This window comes from Oncorhynchus masou, chromosome 22 (genome assembly GCF_036934945.1).
Source record: "Oncorhynchus masou masou isolate Uvic2021 chromosome 22, UVic_Omas_1.1, whole genome shotgun sequence".
Taxonomy (NCBI): domain Eukaryota; kingdom Metazoa; phylum Chordata; class Actinopteri; order Salmoniformes; family Salmonidae; genus Oncorhynchus; species Oncorhynchus masou.
In genome coordinates this window covers 3,463,978-3,481,687 of record NC_088233.1, presented here as the reverse complement: position 1 = coordinate 3,481,687, position 17,710 = coordinate 3,463,978, and the positions used below count along the sequence as shown (strand labels likewise).

Sequence of the window (17,710 nt, the reverse complement as noted above, 5' to 3'; positions counted from 1 at the left end):
ATCTACAGTATCTACAGTATCTACAGTATCTATAGTATCTACAGTATCTACAGTATCTACAGTATCTACAGTATCTACAGTATCTATAGTATCTACAGTATCTATAGTATCTACAGTATCTATAGTATCTATAGTATCTAAAATATCTATAGTGTCTTAGTATCTACAGTATCTACAGTATCTACAGTATCTATAGTATCTAAAATATCTACAGTATCTACAGTATCTACAGTATCTACAGTATCTATAGTATCTATAGTATCTAAAATATCTATAGTATCTACAGTATCTACAGTATCTACAGTATCTACATTAGTATCTATATTATCTATAGTATCTACAGTATCTACAGTATCTCTATTAGTATCTACAGTATCTACAGTATACATTATATCAGTATCTACAGTATCTAGCATGTATCTATACATTATCTAAAATATCTATAGTGTCTTAGCATGTACAGTATCTACATTATCTCAGTATCTATAGTATCTCAGTATCTATAGTATCTATAGTATCTACAGTATCTACAGTATCTACAGTATCTACAGTATCTATAGTATCTACAGTATCTATAGTATCTACAGTAACTACATTATCTATAGTATCTACAGTAACTACATTATCTATAGTATCTACAGTATCTATGGTATCTACAGTATCTAGAGTATCTCAGTATATACATGTGCTACATTATCTATAGTATCTACAGTATCTCAGTATATACATGAACTTCATTATCTGTAGTATCTACAGTATCTACATTATCTATGGTATCTATATTATCTATAGTATCTACAGTATCTACAGTATCTCAGCATGTACAGTGTCTACATTATCTATGGTATCTATATTATCTATAGTATCTACAGTATCTACAGTATCTCAGCATGTACAGTATCTACATTATCTCAGTATCTACAGCATCTCAGTATCTACAGTATCTACATTATCTCAGTATCTACATTATCTCAGCATGTACAGTATCTACATTATCTCAGTATCTACATTATCTCAGTATCTACAGCATCTCAGTATCTACAGTATTTCAGTATTTGCATTATCTACAGTATCTATAGTATTTACAGTATCTCCGTATCTACATTATCCATAATATTTCAGTATCTCATCCACAGTATCTACAAAAAATATTGACATTTTCTAGGGTCTACATTCTCTATAGTGTCTACAGTATCTCAGAATTTACATTATCTATAGTATCTCAGTATCTACAGTATGTCAGTATCTACAGGATCACATTATCTACAGTTTCAACAGTCTGTACATTATCCCATTATCTTCTTCCTCCTCCCCTTCACAACTGCAGATGTTTACAATCATTAATTGTTTGGTTGATTGATTGGTTAATTTGTTGATTGATCACTCACTCTTGTCCCTGTTGTGGGTGTTGCAATAGTTGATGCAGCATCTGGCTCTGTTGCAGGTCCTGGCAACTCCCACTGGAGGTAGGACCAATGGGGTACTGCGAGATCATTGGCTCAGGCTTTAGGTACATGTCCCGGTGCATGTTTGGATAGCCATGGCCGTGCGGGGGGAGTGGCGGTGAGGTCATGTGACACATGTTCTCTGGTGTCATGGTCCTCAGCATGTGAGTGTCTGGAAGACGGGAAGAAAGACAGGGAGGAAGACAGGGAGGAAGACAGGAAGACAGGGAGGAAGACATGGAGAAGGACAGGAAGACAAGGAGGAAGACAAGGAGGAAGACAGGAAGACAGGAAGACAGGGAGGAAGACAGGGAGGAAGACAGGAAGACAGGGAGGAAGACATGGAGAAGGACAGGAAGACAAGGAGGAAGACAAGGAGGAAGACAGGGAGGAAGACAGGAAGACAGGGAGGAAGACATGGGGATGGACAGGAAGACAAGGAGGAAGACAGGGAGGAAGACATGGGGAAGGACAGGAAGACAAGGAGGAAGACAGGGAGGAAGACATGGGGAAGGACAGGAAGACAAGGAGGAAGACAGGGAGGAAGACAGGGAGGAAGACAGGGAGGAAGACATTTTTATGCAGTATTATCAAGTTCTGCCTGTTCTGATCATCATACTGTATCATCTGATGATACAGTGCCTTAGACCGCTGTGCCTTAGACCGCTGTGCCTTAGACCGCTGTGCCTTAGACCGCTGTGCCTTAGACCGCTGTGCCTTTGACCGCTGTGCCTTTGACCGCTGTGCCTTTGACCGCTGTGCCTTAGACCGCTGTGCCTTAGACCGCTGTGCCTTTGGAACCGCTGTGCCTTTGATGTCTTAGAGGACCGCTGTGCCTTGACCGCTGTTTTCCAACATTTTGTGACCGCTGTGCCTTAGACCGCTGTGCCTTGATGTCTTGAAAATGGACTACTTGACCGCTACACTTTAGACCGCTGTGCCTTTGGAAAGTATTCAGGCACCTTGACTTTTCCAACGCGTTATGGCCTTATAAAGACAATACGCCATACTAAAGCGAAAATAGGTTTTTAGACATTTGTTTTAGACATTATTATATGTATTCAGATCCTTTGCGATGAGACTCGAACTTGAGCTCAGGTGCATCCTGTTTCGATTGATCATCCTTGAGATGTTTTTAAATTCAATTGAATGGACATGATTTGGAAAGGCGCACGCCTGTCTATATAAGTTCACACAGTTGACAGGGCATGTCAGAGCAAAAACCAAGCCATGAGGTCGTAGGAATTGTCCGTAGAGCGTCGAGACAGGATTGTGTCGAGGCACAGATCAGGGGAAGGGTACCAAAACATTTCTACAGCATTGAAGGTCCCCAAGAACAGAGTGGCCTCCATCATTCTTAAATGGAAGACGTTTGGAACCACCAAGACTTTTCCTAGAGCTGGACGCCCAGCCAAACTGAGCAATCGCGGGAGAAGAGCCTTTGTCAGGGAGGTGACCAAGAACCTGATGGTTCCTCTGTGGAGATGGGAGAACCTTCCAGAAGGACAACCATCTCTGCAGCACTCCACCAATCATGTCTTTATGGTAGAGTGACCAGACGGAAGCCACTCCTAAGTAAAAGGCTCATGACAGCCCGCTTGGAGTTTGCCAAAAGGCACCTAAAGGACACTGACTATGAGAAACAAGATTTAACTCCTTGGCCTAGTGACATCATCCCTACTTTGAAGCATCGTGGTGGCAACATCATGCTGTGGGATGTTTTTCAGCAGCAGGGACTGGGAGACTAGTCAGGATCGAGGCAATGATGAACTTAGCAAAGTACTTAGAGATCATTGATGAAAACCTGCTCCAGAGCATTCAGGAACCTCAGACTGGGGCGAAGGTCGTTGTCGTTGTTCAGAAAAATCTGAAAACCTGTGCTTTGCTTTGTCATTATGGGGTATTGTGTTTAGATTGATGAGGAAAAAAAGACAAAGTATTCCATTTTAGAATAAGGCTGTGATGTAACAAAATGTGGAAAAAGTCAAGGGGTCTGAATGGACGAAGGCACCGTCCATAAACATCTATGTGTATATACAATATAAGTTCCTAGTCCTGGTTATCACTGAGTCTGATAACTTGACCCAAATACATTGAAGACAGACACAGGGTCAAACCAGCGTTCTTTGTCCAGTGTATTTGGTGTTTTTGAATGCTACTATTGATCATCTGTGCCAGGTTCCCATACAATCTTTTACCAGGAAAACCCTCAGATGACACAGTATTGTAATAGCTGTGAGTGTGACCCTAACATCCATTAAGATACAGTGCAATCAGAAAGTATTCAAACCCTTTGCCTTAATCCACATGTTGTGTTACAGCCTGAATTCAAAATCGATAAAATACATTTTTTTTCTCACCTATCTGACCCCTGAGTCAATACTGTACATGTTAGAATCATATTTGACAGCAATTACAGCTGTGAGTCTTTCTGGATAAGTCTCTATGATCTTTGCACACTTGGATTGTACAATATTTGCACAATATTCTTGAAACAATTATTCAAGCTCTGTCAAGTTGGTTGTTGATCATTGCTAGATAACTATTTTCTAGTCTTGCCATAGATTTTTAAGCCGATTTTAAGTCAAAACTATAACTAGGCCACTCAGGAATATTCAGTGTTGTCTTGGTAAGCAACTCCAGTGTATACTTGGCCTTGTGTTTTAGGTTATTATCCTGCTGAAAGGTGAATTTGTCTCCCAGTGTCTGTTGGAAAGCAGACTGAACCAGGTTATCTCTAGGATTTTTGCTGTGCTTAGCTCCATTCCGTTTATTTTTATCCTAAAAAACTCCTTAGTCCTTGTCGATGACAAGCATACTCATAACATGATGCAGCCACTACCATGTTTGAAAAAATGAAGTGTAGTACTCAGTGATGTGTTGTGTTGGATTTGCCCCAAACATAACACTTTGTAAGGGACATAATGTTAATTTCTTTGCCACATTTTTTGCAGTATTACTTTAGATGCATGTTTTGGAATGTTTTTATTAATAATATAATTTAGCAGATTAACACTGGAGTGATAGATGAGTAGATGATGATGTGCAAGTAGAAATACTGGAAATACTGGTGTGCAAAAGAGCAGAAAAGTAAATAAAACAATATGGGGATGAGGTAGGTAGATTGGGTGGGCTATTTACAGATGGGCTATTTACAGACTATGTACAGCTGCAGTGATCGGTAAGCTGCTCAGATAGCTGGTGCTTAAAGTTAGTGAGGGAGATATAAGTCTCCAACTTCAGCAATTTTTGCAATTCGTTCCAGTCATTGGCAGCAGAGAACTGTAAGGAAAGGCAGCCAAAGGAAGTGTTGGCTTTGGGGATGACCAGTGAAATACACCTGCGTGCTACGGGTGGGTGTTGTTATGGTGACCAGTGAGCTGAGATAAGGTGGAGCTTTACCTAGCAAATACTTATAGATGACCTGGAGCCAGTGGGTCTGGCGATGAATATGTAGCGAGGGCCAGCCGACGAGAGCATACAAGTTGCAGTGGTGGGTGGCTGATGGGGCTTTGGTGACAAAACGGATGGCACTGTGATAGACTTCATCCAGTTTGCTGAGTAGAGCGTTGGAGGCTATTTTGTAAATGACATCGTCGAGGATCGGTAGGATTGTCAGTTTTACGAGGTTAAGTTTGGCGGCGTGTGTGACGGAGGCTTTGTTGCGAAATAGGAAGCAGATTCTAGATTTAATTTTGGATTGGAGATGTTCAATATGAGTCTGGAAGGAGAGTTTGCAGTCTAACCAGACAACTAGGTATTTATAGTTGTCCACGTATTCTAAGTCATGATTTTCTTTACCAATAGGTGACCTTCTTTGTGAAGCATTGGAAAACCTTTGTGGTTGAATCTCTGTATAAAATTCACTGCTCGACTGAGGGACCTTACAGATAATTGTGTAGGGTACAGAGATGAGGCATCTGGTTAACACTGTTATTGCACACAGTCCACCTTTTACTCCTGAACATATTAGGGTTGCCACAACAAAGGTATTTAGGGTTGCCACAACAAAGGTATTTAGGGTTGCCACAACAAAGGTATTTAGGGTTGCCACAACAAAGGTATTTAGGGTTGCCACAACAAAGGTATTTAGGGTTGCCACAACAAAGGTATTTAGGGTTGCCACAACAAAGGTATTTAGGGTTGCCACAACAAAGGTATTTAGGGTTGCCACAACAAAGGTATTTAGGGTTGCCACAACAAAGGTATTTAGGGTTGCCACAACAAAGGTATTTAGTATTTAGGGTTGCCACAACAAAAGTATTTAGGGTTGCCACAACAAAAGTATTTAGGGTTGCCACAACAAAAGTATTTAGGGTTGCCACAACAAAAGTATTTAGGGTTGCCACAACAAAGGTATTTAGGGTTGCCACAACAAAGGTATTTAGGGTTGCCACAACAAAGGTATTTAGGGTTGCAACAAAGGTATTTACAACAAAGGTATTTAGGGTTGCCACAACAAAGGTATTTAGGGTTGCCACAACAAAGGTATTTAGGGTTGCCACAACAAAGGTATTTAGGGTTGCCACAACAAAGGTATTTAGGGTTGCCACAACAAAGGTATTTAGGGTTGCCACAACAAAGGTATTTAGGGTTGCCACAACAAAGGTATTTAGGGTTGCCACAACAAAGGTATTTAGGGTTGCCACAACAAAGGTATTTAGGGTTGCCACAACAAAGGTATTTAGGGTTGCCACAACAAAGGTATTTAGGGTTGCCACAACAAAAGTATTTAGAGTTGCCACAACAAAGGTATTTAGGGTTGCCACAACAAAGGTATTTAGGGTTGCCACAACAAAGGTATTTAGGGTTGTCACAACAAAGGTATTTAGGGTTGCCACAACAAAGGTATTTAGGGTTGCCACAACAAAGGTATTTAGTATTTAGGGTTGCCACAACAAAAGTATTTAGGGTTGCCACAACAAAAGTATTTAGGGTTGCCACAACAAAAGTATTTAGGGTTGCCACAACAAAAGTATTTAGGGTTGCCACAACAAAGGTATTTAGGGTTGCCACAACAAAGGTATTTAGGGTTGCCACAACAAAAGTATTTAGGGTTGCCACAACAAAAGTATTTAGGGTTGCCACAACAAAGGAGTTAAATACTTAATGACTCAAGACATTTCAGCTTTTACTTTTTTAAATTAAGTTGTAAACATTTCTAAAAACATAAATCTAAATGTAACAAAATGTGGAAAAAGTGAAAAGGGTGTGAATACAATCTGAAGGCCCTGTGTAATACAGAAATACAGTGCTATCATTTTCATTCTGTCTCATCTCGTTGGTAATCAGGCCAGGTTCCCTCCACCTTAGGCTAATGGTACTTTCCATTGTTCCTTCCTGGAGGTCTGCCAATCAGATAAGACCTTCCACACCTTCTCACTGATGGGAAAGACCAACACGGGTGTGTGTGAGGGGCAGGACGTAAGAATGTTGTGTTGACACTTGTAGACTACTTGTGTTGCCTTCTACAACTTGCGTTGGAATGCAGAAAGATACATATAATTTCAGTGAGAAATATACTGTAGGTAATCCAGCTATTATGTGAATATCTCAGAGTTCCATTAGGTATTTAACATAGCAGCCTACATGCAAAAATACTATAGTTTACAATACAACACTGTAGTAGCCCTCGACCATGTAGTATTTACTATGGAATTTTGTAGAACTCGGTCCTCCTTCTCCTGTAGTCCACAATCATCTCCTTTGTCCTGATCACGTTGAAGGAGAGGTTGTTGTCCTGGAAACACACTGCCAGGTCTCTGACCTCCTCCCTATAGGCTGTCTCATCGTTGTCTGTGATCAGGCCTACCACTGCCTAAACTTAATGATGGTGTTGGAGTTTGGCCACGCAGTCATGGATGAACAGGGAATACAGGAGGGGACAGAGCATGCACCCCTGAGGGGCCCCCGTGCTGAGGATCAGCATGGCAGATGTGTTGTTACCTATGCTTTTTAATTTTTTAATTTATTAATTTTACCTTTATTTAACTAGGCAAGTCAGTTAAGAACAAATTCTTATTTTCAATGACGGCCTAGGAACAGTGGGTTATCTGTCTGTTCAGGGGTAGAACAACAGATTTGGACCTTGTCAGCTCAGGGATTTGAACTTGCAACCTTCCGGTTACTAGTTCAACGCTCCAACTACTAGGCTATCCTGAACCACCAGGAGGTGGCTCGTCAGGAAGTCTAGGATCCAGTTGCGGAGGGAGGTGTTTGTGGAGTGTGGCAGTGTGGAGTGCAATAGAGACTGCAATCATCTGTGGATCTGTTGGGGCGGTATGCGAATTTGAGTGGGTCTAGGGTTTCCGGGATGACGTTGATGATGTGAGCCATTACCACCCTTTCAAAGCACTTCATGGCTACAGACGTGAGAACTACAGGGCGGTAGTCATTTAGGCAGGTTACCTTCGCTTTCTTGGGCACAAGGACAATGGTGGTCTGCTTGAAACATGTAGGTATTACAGACTCTGTCAGGGAGAGGTTGAAAATGTCAGTGAAGACTCTTACCAGTTTGTCCGCCCATGCTCACAGTACATGTCTTGGTAATCCATCTGGCCCCGTGGCCTTGTGAATGTTAACTGGTTTAATGGTCTTGCACACATCGTCCAGAACAGCTGGTGCTCTCATACATTCAGTGTTGTTTGCCTTGAAGCGAGCATAAAAGACATTTAGCTCATCTGGTAGGTTCGCGTCACTGTGCAGCTCGCGGCTGGGTTTCCCTTTGTAGAACGTAATAGTTTTCAAGTCCTGCCACATCTGACGAGCATCAGATCCGGTGTAGTACGATTCAATCTTAGTCCTGTGTTGATGCTTTGCCTGTTTGATGGTTCATCTGAGGTCATAGCAGGATTTCTTATACGTGTCTGGATTAGTATCCCGCTCCTTGAAAGTGGCAGCTCTAGCCTTGAGCTCATTGCGAATGTTGCCTGTAATCCATGGCTTCTGGTTGGGTTATGTACGTACGGTCACTGTGGGGTCAATGTTGTCGACACAGTGCATTTCGAAAGTATTCAGACCCCTTGACCTTTTCCACATTTTGTTAGGTTACAGCCTTCATCTAAAATGGATTCAATTGTTTTTTTCCTTCATAAATCTACACACAATAACCTATAATGACAAAACAAAAACATGTTTATATTTTTTGCAAATGTATTTCAAATAAAAAAACAGAAATATCATATTTACATAAGTATTCAGACCCTTTACTCAGTACATTGTTGAAGCACCTTTGGCAACGACAACAGCCTCAAATCTTCTTGAGTATGACGCTACAAGCTTGGCACACCTGTATTTGGGGAGTTTCTCCCATTCTTTCCCAGCAGATCCTCTCAAGCTCTGTCAGGTTGGATGGGGAGCGTCACGCTGCACAGCTTTTTCAGTTTTCTCCAGAGATATCCGATCAGGTTCAAGTCCGGGCTCTGGCTGGGCCACTCAAGGACATTCAGAGACTTGTCCCGAATCCACTTCTGCATTTACTTGGTTCTGTGCATAGGGTCCTGAGAACTCTGGAGCGGAGCAGGTTTTCATCAAGGATCTCGCTGTACTTTGCTCCGTTCATCTTTCCCTGCCACTGAAAAACATCCCCACAGCATGATGCTGCCACCCCCATGCTTCACCGTAGGGATGGTGCCATGTTTCTTCCAGACGTGATGCTTGGCATTTAGGCCAAAGTGTTCAATCTTGATTTCATCAGACCAGAGAATCTTGTTTCTGAGTCTTTAGTTGCCTTTTGGCTGTCATATGCCTTGTACAGAGGAGTGGCTTCTGTGTGGCCACTCTACCATAAAGACATGATTGGTGATGATTGGATCTCTGGAGCTCTGTTAGAGTGACCATCGGGTTCTTGGTCACCTCCCTGACCAAGGCCCTTCTCCCCAGATTGCTCAGTTTGGCCGGGCGGCTAGCTCTAGGAAGAATCTTGGTGGTTCCAAACTTCTTAGATTTAAGAATGATGGAGGCCACTGTGTTCTTGGGGACCTTCAATGCTGCAGACATTTTTTGGTACCCTTCTCCAGATCTGTGCCTCAACACAATCCTGTCTTGGACCTCTACAGATAATTCCTTCCACCTCATGGCTTGGTTTTTGCTCTGACATGCACTGTCAACTGTGTGACCTAACATAGACAGGTGTGTGCATTTCCAAATAATGTCCAATCAATTGAATTTACCACAGGTGGACTCCAATCAAGTTGTAGAAACATCATGGATGATGAATGGAAACAGGATGCACCTGAGCTCAATTTGGAATCTCATAGTAAAGGGACTGAATACTTATGTAAATAAAGTTTTTATTTTTTTATTTTTTTAATACAATTGCTACAATATGGTGTATTGTGTGTAGATTGAGGATGAGGATTTTTTGTTGTTGTTGTTTTTAATTAATTGTAGAATAAGGCTGTAATGTAGCAAAATGTGGAAAAAGTCAAGGGATCTGAATACTTTCCAATACTTTCCTCAATGACCTTGACTTTGAGCCTGGTCCGGGAGAAACAGCACATACTTCGCGTCAGACTCAGAGAGAAAAAATATCTGTCCAGTTCGAGGTGAGTAATCGCTGTTCTGATTTCCAGAAGCTCTTTTCCGTCATAAGAGACGGTAGCAGGAACACTGAGCTGACACATCATAGTCCTTTACTACTGAGCTGACCAATCATATCCTTTACTCCATCAACCCCAACACCATATCCTCTAGTCCATCAACACCATATCCTTTAGTCCATCAACCCCAACACCATATCCTTTACTCCATCAACCCCAACACCATATCCTTTACTCCATCAACCCCAACACCATATCCTCTAGTCCATCAACACCATATCCTTTAGTCCATCAACCCCATATCCTCTAGTCCATCAACCCCAACACCATATCCTCTAGTCCATCAACCCCATATCCTCTAGTCCATCAACCCCAACACCATATACTTTAGTCCATCAACCCCATATCCTCTAGTCCATCAACCCCAACACCATATCCTCTAGTCCATCAACCCCATATCCTCTAGTCCATCAACCCAACATATCCTCTAGTCCATCAACCAAGACCATATCCTTTAGTCCATCAAGTCCCCACCATATCCTTTAGTCCATCAACCCCAACACCATATCCTCTAGTCCATCAACCCCAACACCATATCCTTTAGTCCATCAACCCCAACACCATATCCTTTAGTCCATCAACCCCAACACCATATCCTTTAGTCCATCAACCCCACATCCTTTAGTCCATCAACCACCATATCCTCTAGTCCATCAACCACCATATCCTTTAGTCCATCAACCCCAACACCATATCCTTTAGTCCATCAACACCATATCGTTTTTAGTCCATCAACCCAACATATCCTTTAGTCCATCAACCCCAACACCATATCCTCTAGTCTATCAACCCCATATCCTCTAGTCCATCAACCCCAACACCATATCCTCTAGTCCATCAACCCCATATCCTCGAGTCCATCAACCCCATATCCTCTAGTCCATCAACCCCATATTTAGTCCATCAACCCCATATCCTTTAGTCCATCAACCCCATATCCCAACACCATATCCTCTAATCCATCAACACCAACACCATATCCTTTAGTCCATCAACCCCAACACCGTATCCTTTAGTCCATCAACCCCAACACCATATCCTTTAGTCCATCAACCCCAACACCATATCCTTTAGTCCATCAACCCCAACACCATATCCTTTAGTCCATCAACCCCAACACCATATCCTTTAGTCCATCAACCCCAACACCATATCATTTAGTCCATCAACCCCAACACCATATCCTTTAGTCCATCAACACCATATCCTTTAGTCCATCTACCACATATCCTTTAGTCCATCAACCCCAACACCACATCCTTTAGTCCATGAACACCATATCGTTTAGTCCATCAACCCCCTTTAACACCATATCCTTTAGTCCATCAACCCCAACACCTAGTATCCATATTTAGTCCATCAACCCCATATCCTCTAGTCCATCAACCCCATCAACCCCAACACCATATCCTCTAGTCCATCAACCCCATATCCTTTAGTCCATCAACCCCATATCTCTAGTCCATAGTCCATCAACCCCAACCCCATATCCTCTAGTCCATCAACACCATATCCTTTATCCTTTACTCCATCAACCCCAACACCATATCCTCTAGTCCATCAACACCATATCCAACACCCCATATCCTCTAGTCCATCAACCCCAACACCATATCCTCTAGTCCATCAACCCCATATCCTTTAGTCCATCAACCCCAACATCCTTTAGTCCATCAACCCCAACACCATATCCTCTAATCCATCAACCCCATATCTAGTCCATCACCAACACCATATCCTTTAGTCCATCAGTCCATCACCCCAACACCATATCCTTTAGTCCATATCCATATCAACCCCAACACCATATCAAGTCCATCAACCCCAACACCATATCCTTTAGTCCATCAACCCCATATCCTTTAGTCCATATCCATATTTAGTCCATCAACCCCATATCCCTAATCACCATATCCTTTAGTCCATCAACCCCAATCCTCTAGTCCATCAACACCATATCCTTTAGTCCATCAACACCATATCCTTTAGTCCATCAACTCCAACACCATATAGTCCATCAACCCTTTAGTCCATCAACCCCAACACCATATCCTAGTCCATCAACCCCATAGTCCATCAACCCCAACACCATATAGTCCATTTAGTCCATCAACCCCAACACCATACTAGTCCATCAACACCATATCCTTTAGTCCATCAACCCCAACACCATATCCTTTAGTCCATCAACACCATATCCATATCCTTTAGTCCATCAACCCCAACACCATATCCTCTAGTCCATCAACCCCATATCCTCTAGTCCATCAACAACACCATATCCTCTAGTCCATCAACCCCATATCCTCTAGTCCATCAACACCATATCCTTTAGTCCATCAACCATATCCTTTAACACCACCATATCCTCTAGTCCATCAACACCATATCCTTTAGTCCATCAACCCCAACACCATATCCTCTAGTCCATCAACCCCAACACCATATCCTCTAGTCCATCAACCCCATATCCTCTAGTCATCAACCCCAACAACCCCATATCCTCTAGTCCATCAACACATCCTTTAGTCCATCAACCCCAACACCATATCCTTTAGTCCATCAACTCCAACACCATCCTCTAGTCCACAGTATCCTCTAGTCCATCAACCCCAAACCATCCCTAGTCCATCCATATCCTTAGTCCATCAACCCCAACACCATATCCTTTAGTCCATCAACCCCATATCTTTAGTCCAACACCATATCCTTTAGTCCATCAACCCCAACACCATATCCTTTAGTCCATCAACACCATACCAGTATCCTCAAGTCCATCAGTCCATATATCCCAACACCATATCCTTTAGTCCATCAACCCCAACACCACATCCTTTTCAACACCATATCCTTTAGTCCATGAACACCATATCCTTTAGTCCATCAACCCCAACACCGTATCCTTTAGTCCATCAACCCCAACATATCCTCTAGTCCATCAACACCATATCCTTTAGTCCATCAATCCCCCATCAACACCATATCCTTTAGTCCATCAACCCCAGTCCATCAACACCATATCTTTAGTCCATCAACCCCATATATCCTCTAGTCCATCAACCCCATATCCTCTAGTCCATCAACCCCATATCCTCTAGTCCATCAACACCATATCCTTTAGTCCATCAACCCCAACACCATATCCTCTAGTCTATCAACCCCATATCCTCTAGTCCATCAACCCCAACACCGTATCCTTTACTAGTCCATCAACCCCATATCCTTTAGTCCATCAACCCCAACACCATATCCTCTAGTCCATCAACACCATATCCTTTAGTCCATCAACCCCAACACCATATCCTCTAGTCCATCAACACCATATCCTTTAGTCCATCAACCCCAACACCATATCCTCTAGTCCATCAACACCGTATCCTCTAGTCCATCAACACCGTATCCTCTAGTCCATCAACACCGTATCCTCTAGTCCATCAACACTAACCCCTGCTAGGGAGTCCATCAACACTTACCATTGACCTGCTGAGGGGAGTCCAGCTCAGAGCTGGACTTACCATTGACCTGCTGAGGGGGTATGGCTCAGAGCTGGACTTACCATTGACCTGCTGAGGGAGACGGCTCAGAGATGGACTTACCATTGACCTGCTGAGGGAGTATGGCTCAGAGCTGGACTTACCATTGACCTGCTGAGGGGAGTACGGCTCAGAGCTGGACTTACCATTGACCTGCTGAGGGACAGAGCTGGACTTACCATTGACCTGCTGAGGGGTACGGCTCAGAGCTGGACTTACCATTGACCTGCTGAGAGCTGGACTTACCATTGACCTGCTGAGGGAGTATGGCTCAGAGCTGGACTTACCATTGACCTGCTGAGGGAGTACGGCTCAGAGCTGGACTTACCATTGACCTGCTGAGGGGTACTTAGAGCTGGACTTACCATTGACCTGCTGAGGGGAGTACGGCTCAGAGCTGGACTTACCATTGACCTGCTGAGGGGAGTACAGCTCAGAGCTGGACTTACCATTGACCTGCTGAGGGGAGTATGGCTCAGAGCTGGACTTACCATTGACCTGCTGAGGAGAGTATGGCTCAGAGCTGGAGTCTGGGGGGGACTCTGGGAGCGTCCTGGAACGTAGTAGAGAAATATTGATTGGTTGGTATATAGATCAATACAGATTATATCATGCAAAAACTTGTGCCCGTACAATGTGGCATTTCAATCCGGAAGTTATTTGATTTTAAAATATCTCTTATATATTTTTGAAAGGCGATAACATACTGAGCCGCAGCAAAATCATCAACATTGTGTTGTGTAATAGATTGCATGAGTTCTTTCCACGCCATCTGTCTGTTTTCTGTAATATGACTCTAGTTTCTGATATCTGCCTTCCTCACATCTTCGCTCTCAAGCACTGATTACATAACGGAGCTGGATTTAGTATAAGGGTGTCTATGGTGTGAATCTAGTTAATCTAGACCTCAACCATCATGTCATTGTAGACATGAGTCTGGCTCATCGGTTAAATGTGAGCTACTATGACTTATCTTTTCAAGTTGTATCTCACGTTGATGTTACAACGTATCAAAAAGTAGCAGGCTAAACTGGTTGAGATTATGTCATTACAACCAATTTTGCCTACTGGGTTGATGCGGTTGCATAATATACACACAGTGCATTAGGAAATATTCAAACCCTTTGACTTTTTCCACATTTTGTTGCATTATAGCCTTATTCTAAAATTGAATATTGTTTTTCCCCTCCCTCATCAAATCTACTCACAATAGCCAATAAAGACAAATATCACATTTACATAAGTATTCAGATCCTTTACTCAGTGCTTTGTTGAAGCACCTTTGGGCGATTACAGCCTTGAGTCTTCGTAGGTATGTCGCTACAAGGTTGGCACACCTGTATTTGGGGAGTTTCTCCCATTCTTCAAGCTCTGTCAGGTTGAATGGGGAGTGTCGCTGCACAGCTATTTTCAGGTCTCCAGAGATGTTTGATCAGGTTCAAGCCCGGGCTCTGGCTGGACCACTTAAGGACATTCAGAGACTTGTCCCGAAGCCACACCTGCGTTGTCTTGGCTGTGTGCTTAGGGTCCTTATCCTGTTGGAAGGTGAACCTTCGCCCCATTCTGAGGACCTGAGTTCTGGAGCAGGTTTTCATCAAGGATCTCTTAGTACTTTGCTCCGTTCATGTTTTTTTTTTTTTACCTTTATTTAACTAGGCAAGTCAGTTAAGAACAAATTCTTATTTTTAATGACGGCCTGGGAACAGTGGGTTAACTGCCTATTCAGGGGCAGAACGACAGCTCAGGGGTTTGAACTCGCAACCTTCTGGTTACTAGTCCAACTCTCTAACCACTAGGCTACCCTGCCGCCCCTCGATCCTGCCGCCCCTCGATCCTGACTAGTCTCCCAGTCCCTGCAACTGAAAAACATCCCCACAGCATGCTGCTGCCACCACCATGCTTCACTGTAGGGATGGTGCTTGGTTTCCTCCAGAAGTGACACTTTGGTATTCAAGCCATTGAGTTCAATCTTCATCAGACCTGAGAATCTTGTTTCTCGTGGTCAGAGTCCTTTAGGTGCCTTTTGGCAAACTCTAAGCGGCCTGTCATGTGCCTTCTACTGAGGAGTGGTTTCCATCTGGCCACTCTACCATAAAGGCCTGATTGGTGGAGTGCTGCAGAGATAGTTGTTCTCCCATCTCCACAGATGAACTCTGGAGCTCTGTTAGAGTGACCATCGGGTTCTTGGTCACCTCCCTGACCAAGGCCCTTTTCCCACGATTGCTCAGTTTGGCCGGGTGGCCAGCTCTAGGAAGAGTCTTGGTGGTTCCAAACTTCTTCCATTTAAGAATGATGGAGGCCGATGTGTTCTTGGGGACCTTCAATGCTGCAGAAATGTTTTGGTACCCTTCCCCAGATCTGTGCCTTGACACAATCCTGTCTCGACGCTCTACGGACAATTTCTTCAACCTCATGGCTTGGTTTTTGCTCTGACATGCACCTGTCAACTGTGGGACCTTATATAGACCGGTGTGTGCCTTTCCAAATCATGTTCAATCAATTTAATTTACCAAAGGTGGACTCCAATCAAGTTGTAGAAGCATCTCAAGGATGATCAATGGAAACAGGATGCACCTGAGCTCAATTTTGAGTGTCATAGCAAAAGGTATGCATTTTTACGTAAATTAGGATTTTCTGTTTTTGCAAGCATTTCTAAAAACCTGTTTTACCTTTGTCATTATGGGGTATTGTAACGGTTTTCTTTATGTGAAGGAGAGTCGGACCAAAATGCGGCGTGGCTATTTAGATTAATATTTTAATGAAACTGAAAACACGAATCAATACGAAAACAACACACGTCACACGAAAACCGAAACAGCCTCTACTGGTGCAAAGTAACACAGAGACAGAAACAAGGACAATCACCAACAAAAACCAACACCAAACAGGCTACCTAAATATGGTTCCCAATCAGAGACAATCAGAGACAATGACTAACACCTGCCTCTGATTGAGAACCATATCAGGCCAAACGTAGAACTAGACAAACTAGACATGAAACATAGAACGCCCACTCAGATCACACCCTGACCAAACAAAACATAGAAACATACAAAGCAAACTATGGTCAGGGTGTGACAGGTATTGTGTGTAGATGAAGGATGTTGTTTATTGAATCTAGTAAATCTATAATATAATAATATAATATAAATATAGTAAATCTGTAAAGTAAAAAAAAAAGGGGTCTGAATCATTTACAAGTGCAATGTATATACAAAAGTATGTGGACACCCCTCCAAATTAGTGGATTCGGCTATTTCATCCACACCTGTTGCTGACAGGTGTATAAAATCGAGCACACAGCCATGCAATCTCCATAAACAAGCATTGGCAGTAGAAGGGCCTTAGTAAAGAGCTCAGTGACTTTCAACGTGGCACCGTCATAGGATGCCACCTTTACAACAAGTTAGTTTGCCAAATGTCTGGCCTGCTAGAGCTGCCCCGGTCAACTGTAAGTACTGTTATTGTGAAGTGGAAACTTCTAGGAGCAACAATGGCTCAGCCGAAAGTGGTAGGCCACAAGCTTACAGAATGGGACCTCTGAGTGCTGAAGCTCATAGCGGGTAGAAATCGTCTGTCCTCGGTTACAACATTCAGTACCGAGTTCCAAACTTCCAAACTTCCTGGAAGCAACGTCAGCACAAGAACTGTTCATTGGGAGATTCTTGAAATTGGTTTCACAGAGCCCTGACCTCAACTCCATCGGACACCTTCGGGATGAATTGGAACGCCAACTGCGAGCCAGGCCAAATCACTCAACATCAGTGCCCGACCTCACTAATGTTCTTGTGGCTGAAAGGAAGCAAGTCCCCGCTGCAATGTTCCATCATCTAGTGGAAAGCCTTTCCAGAAGAGTGGAGCAGCAATGCTAGTGGAAAGCCTTCCCAGAAGAGTGGAGGCTGCTGTAGCAGCAATGTTCCATCATCTAGTGGAAAGCCTTCCCAGAAGAGTGGAGGCTGTTATAGCAGCAATGTTCCAACATCTAGTGGAAAGCCTTCCCAGAAGAGTGGAGGCTGCTATAGCAGCAATGTTCCAACATCTAGTGGAAAGCCTTCCCAGAAGAGTGGAGGCTGCTATAGCAGCAATGTTCCAACATCTAGTGGAAAGCCTTCCCAGAAAAGAGGAGGCTGTT

General features: G+C 43.2%; 1 protein-coding gene across 3 annotated transcripts in view; it reads right to left on the bottom strand.

Annotated features, from left to right (window-relative positions):
• myrf (myelin regulatory factor) overlaps positions 1–17,710 on the bottom strand; it is an 86,499-nt gene that overhangs the window by 43,830 nt on the left and 24,959 nt on the right. For all 3 annotated transcript variants that reach the window (XM_064929093.1, XM_064929094.1, XM_064929096.1), the window contains exons 4-5: positions 14,070–14,131; positions 1,389–1,617 (exon numbers count right to left, since the gene is read on the bottom strand). In XM_064929093.1, coding sequence (XP_064785165.1) covers positions 1,389–1,617; positions 14,070–14,131 — 291 coding nt within the window. The remainder of the gene's footprint in view (positions 1–1,388; positions 1,618–14,069; positions 14,132–17,710) is intronic.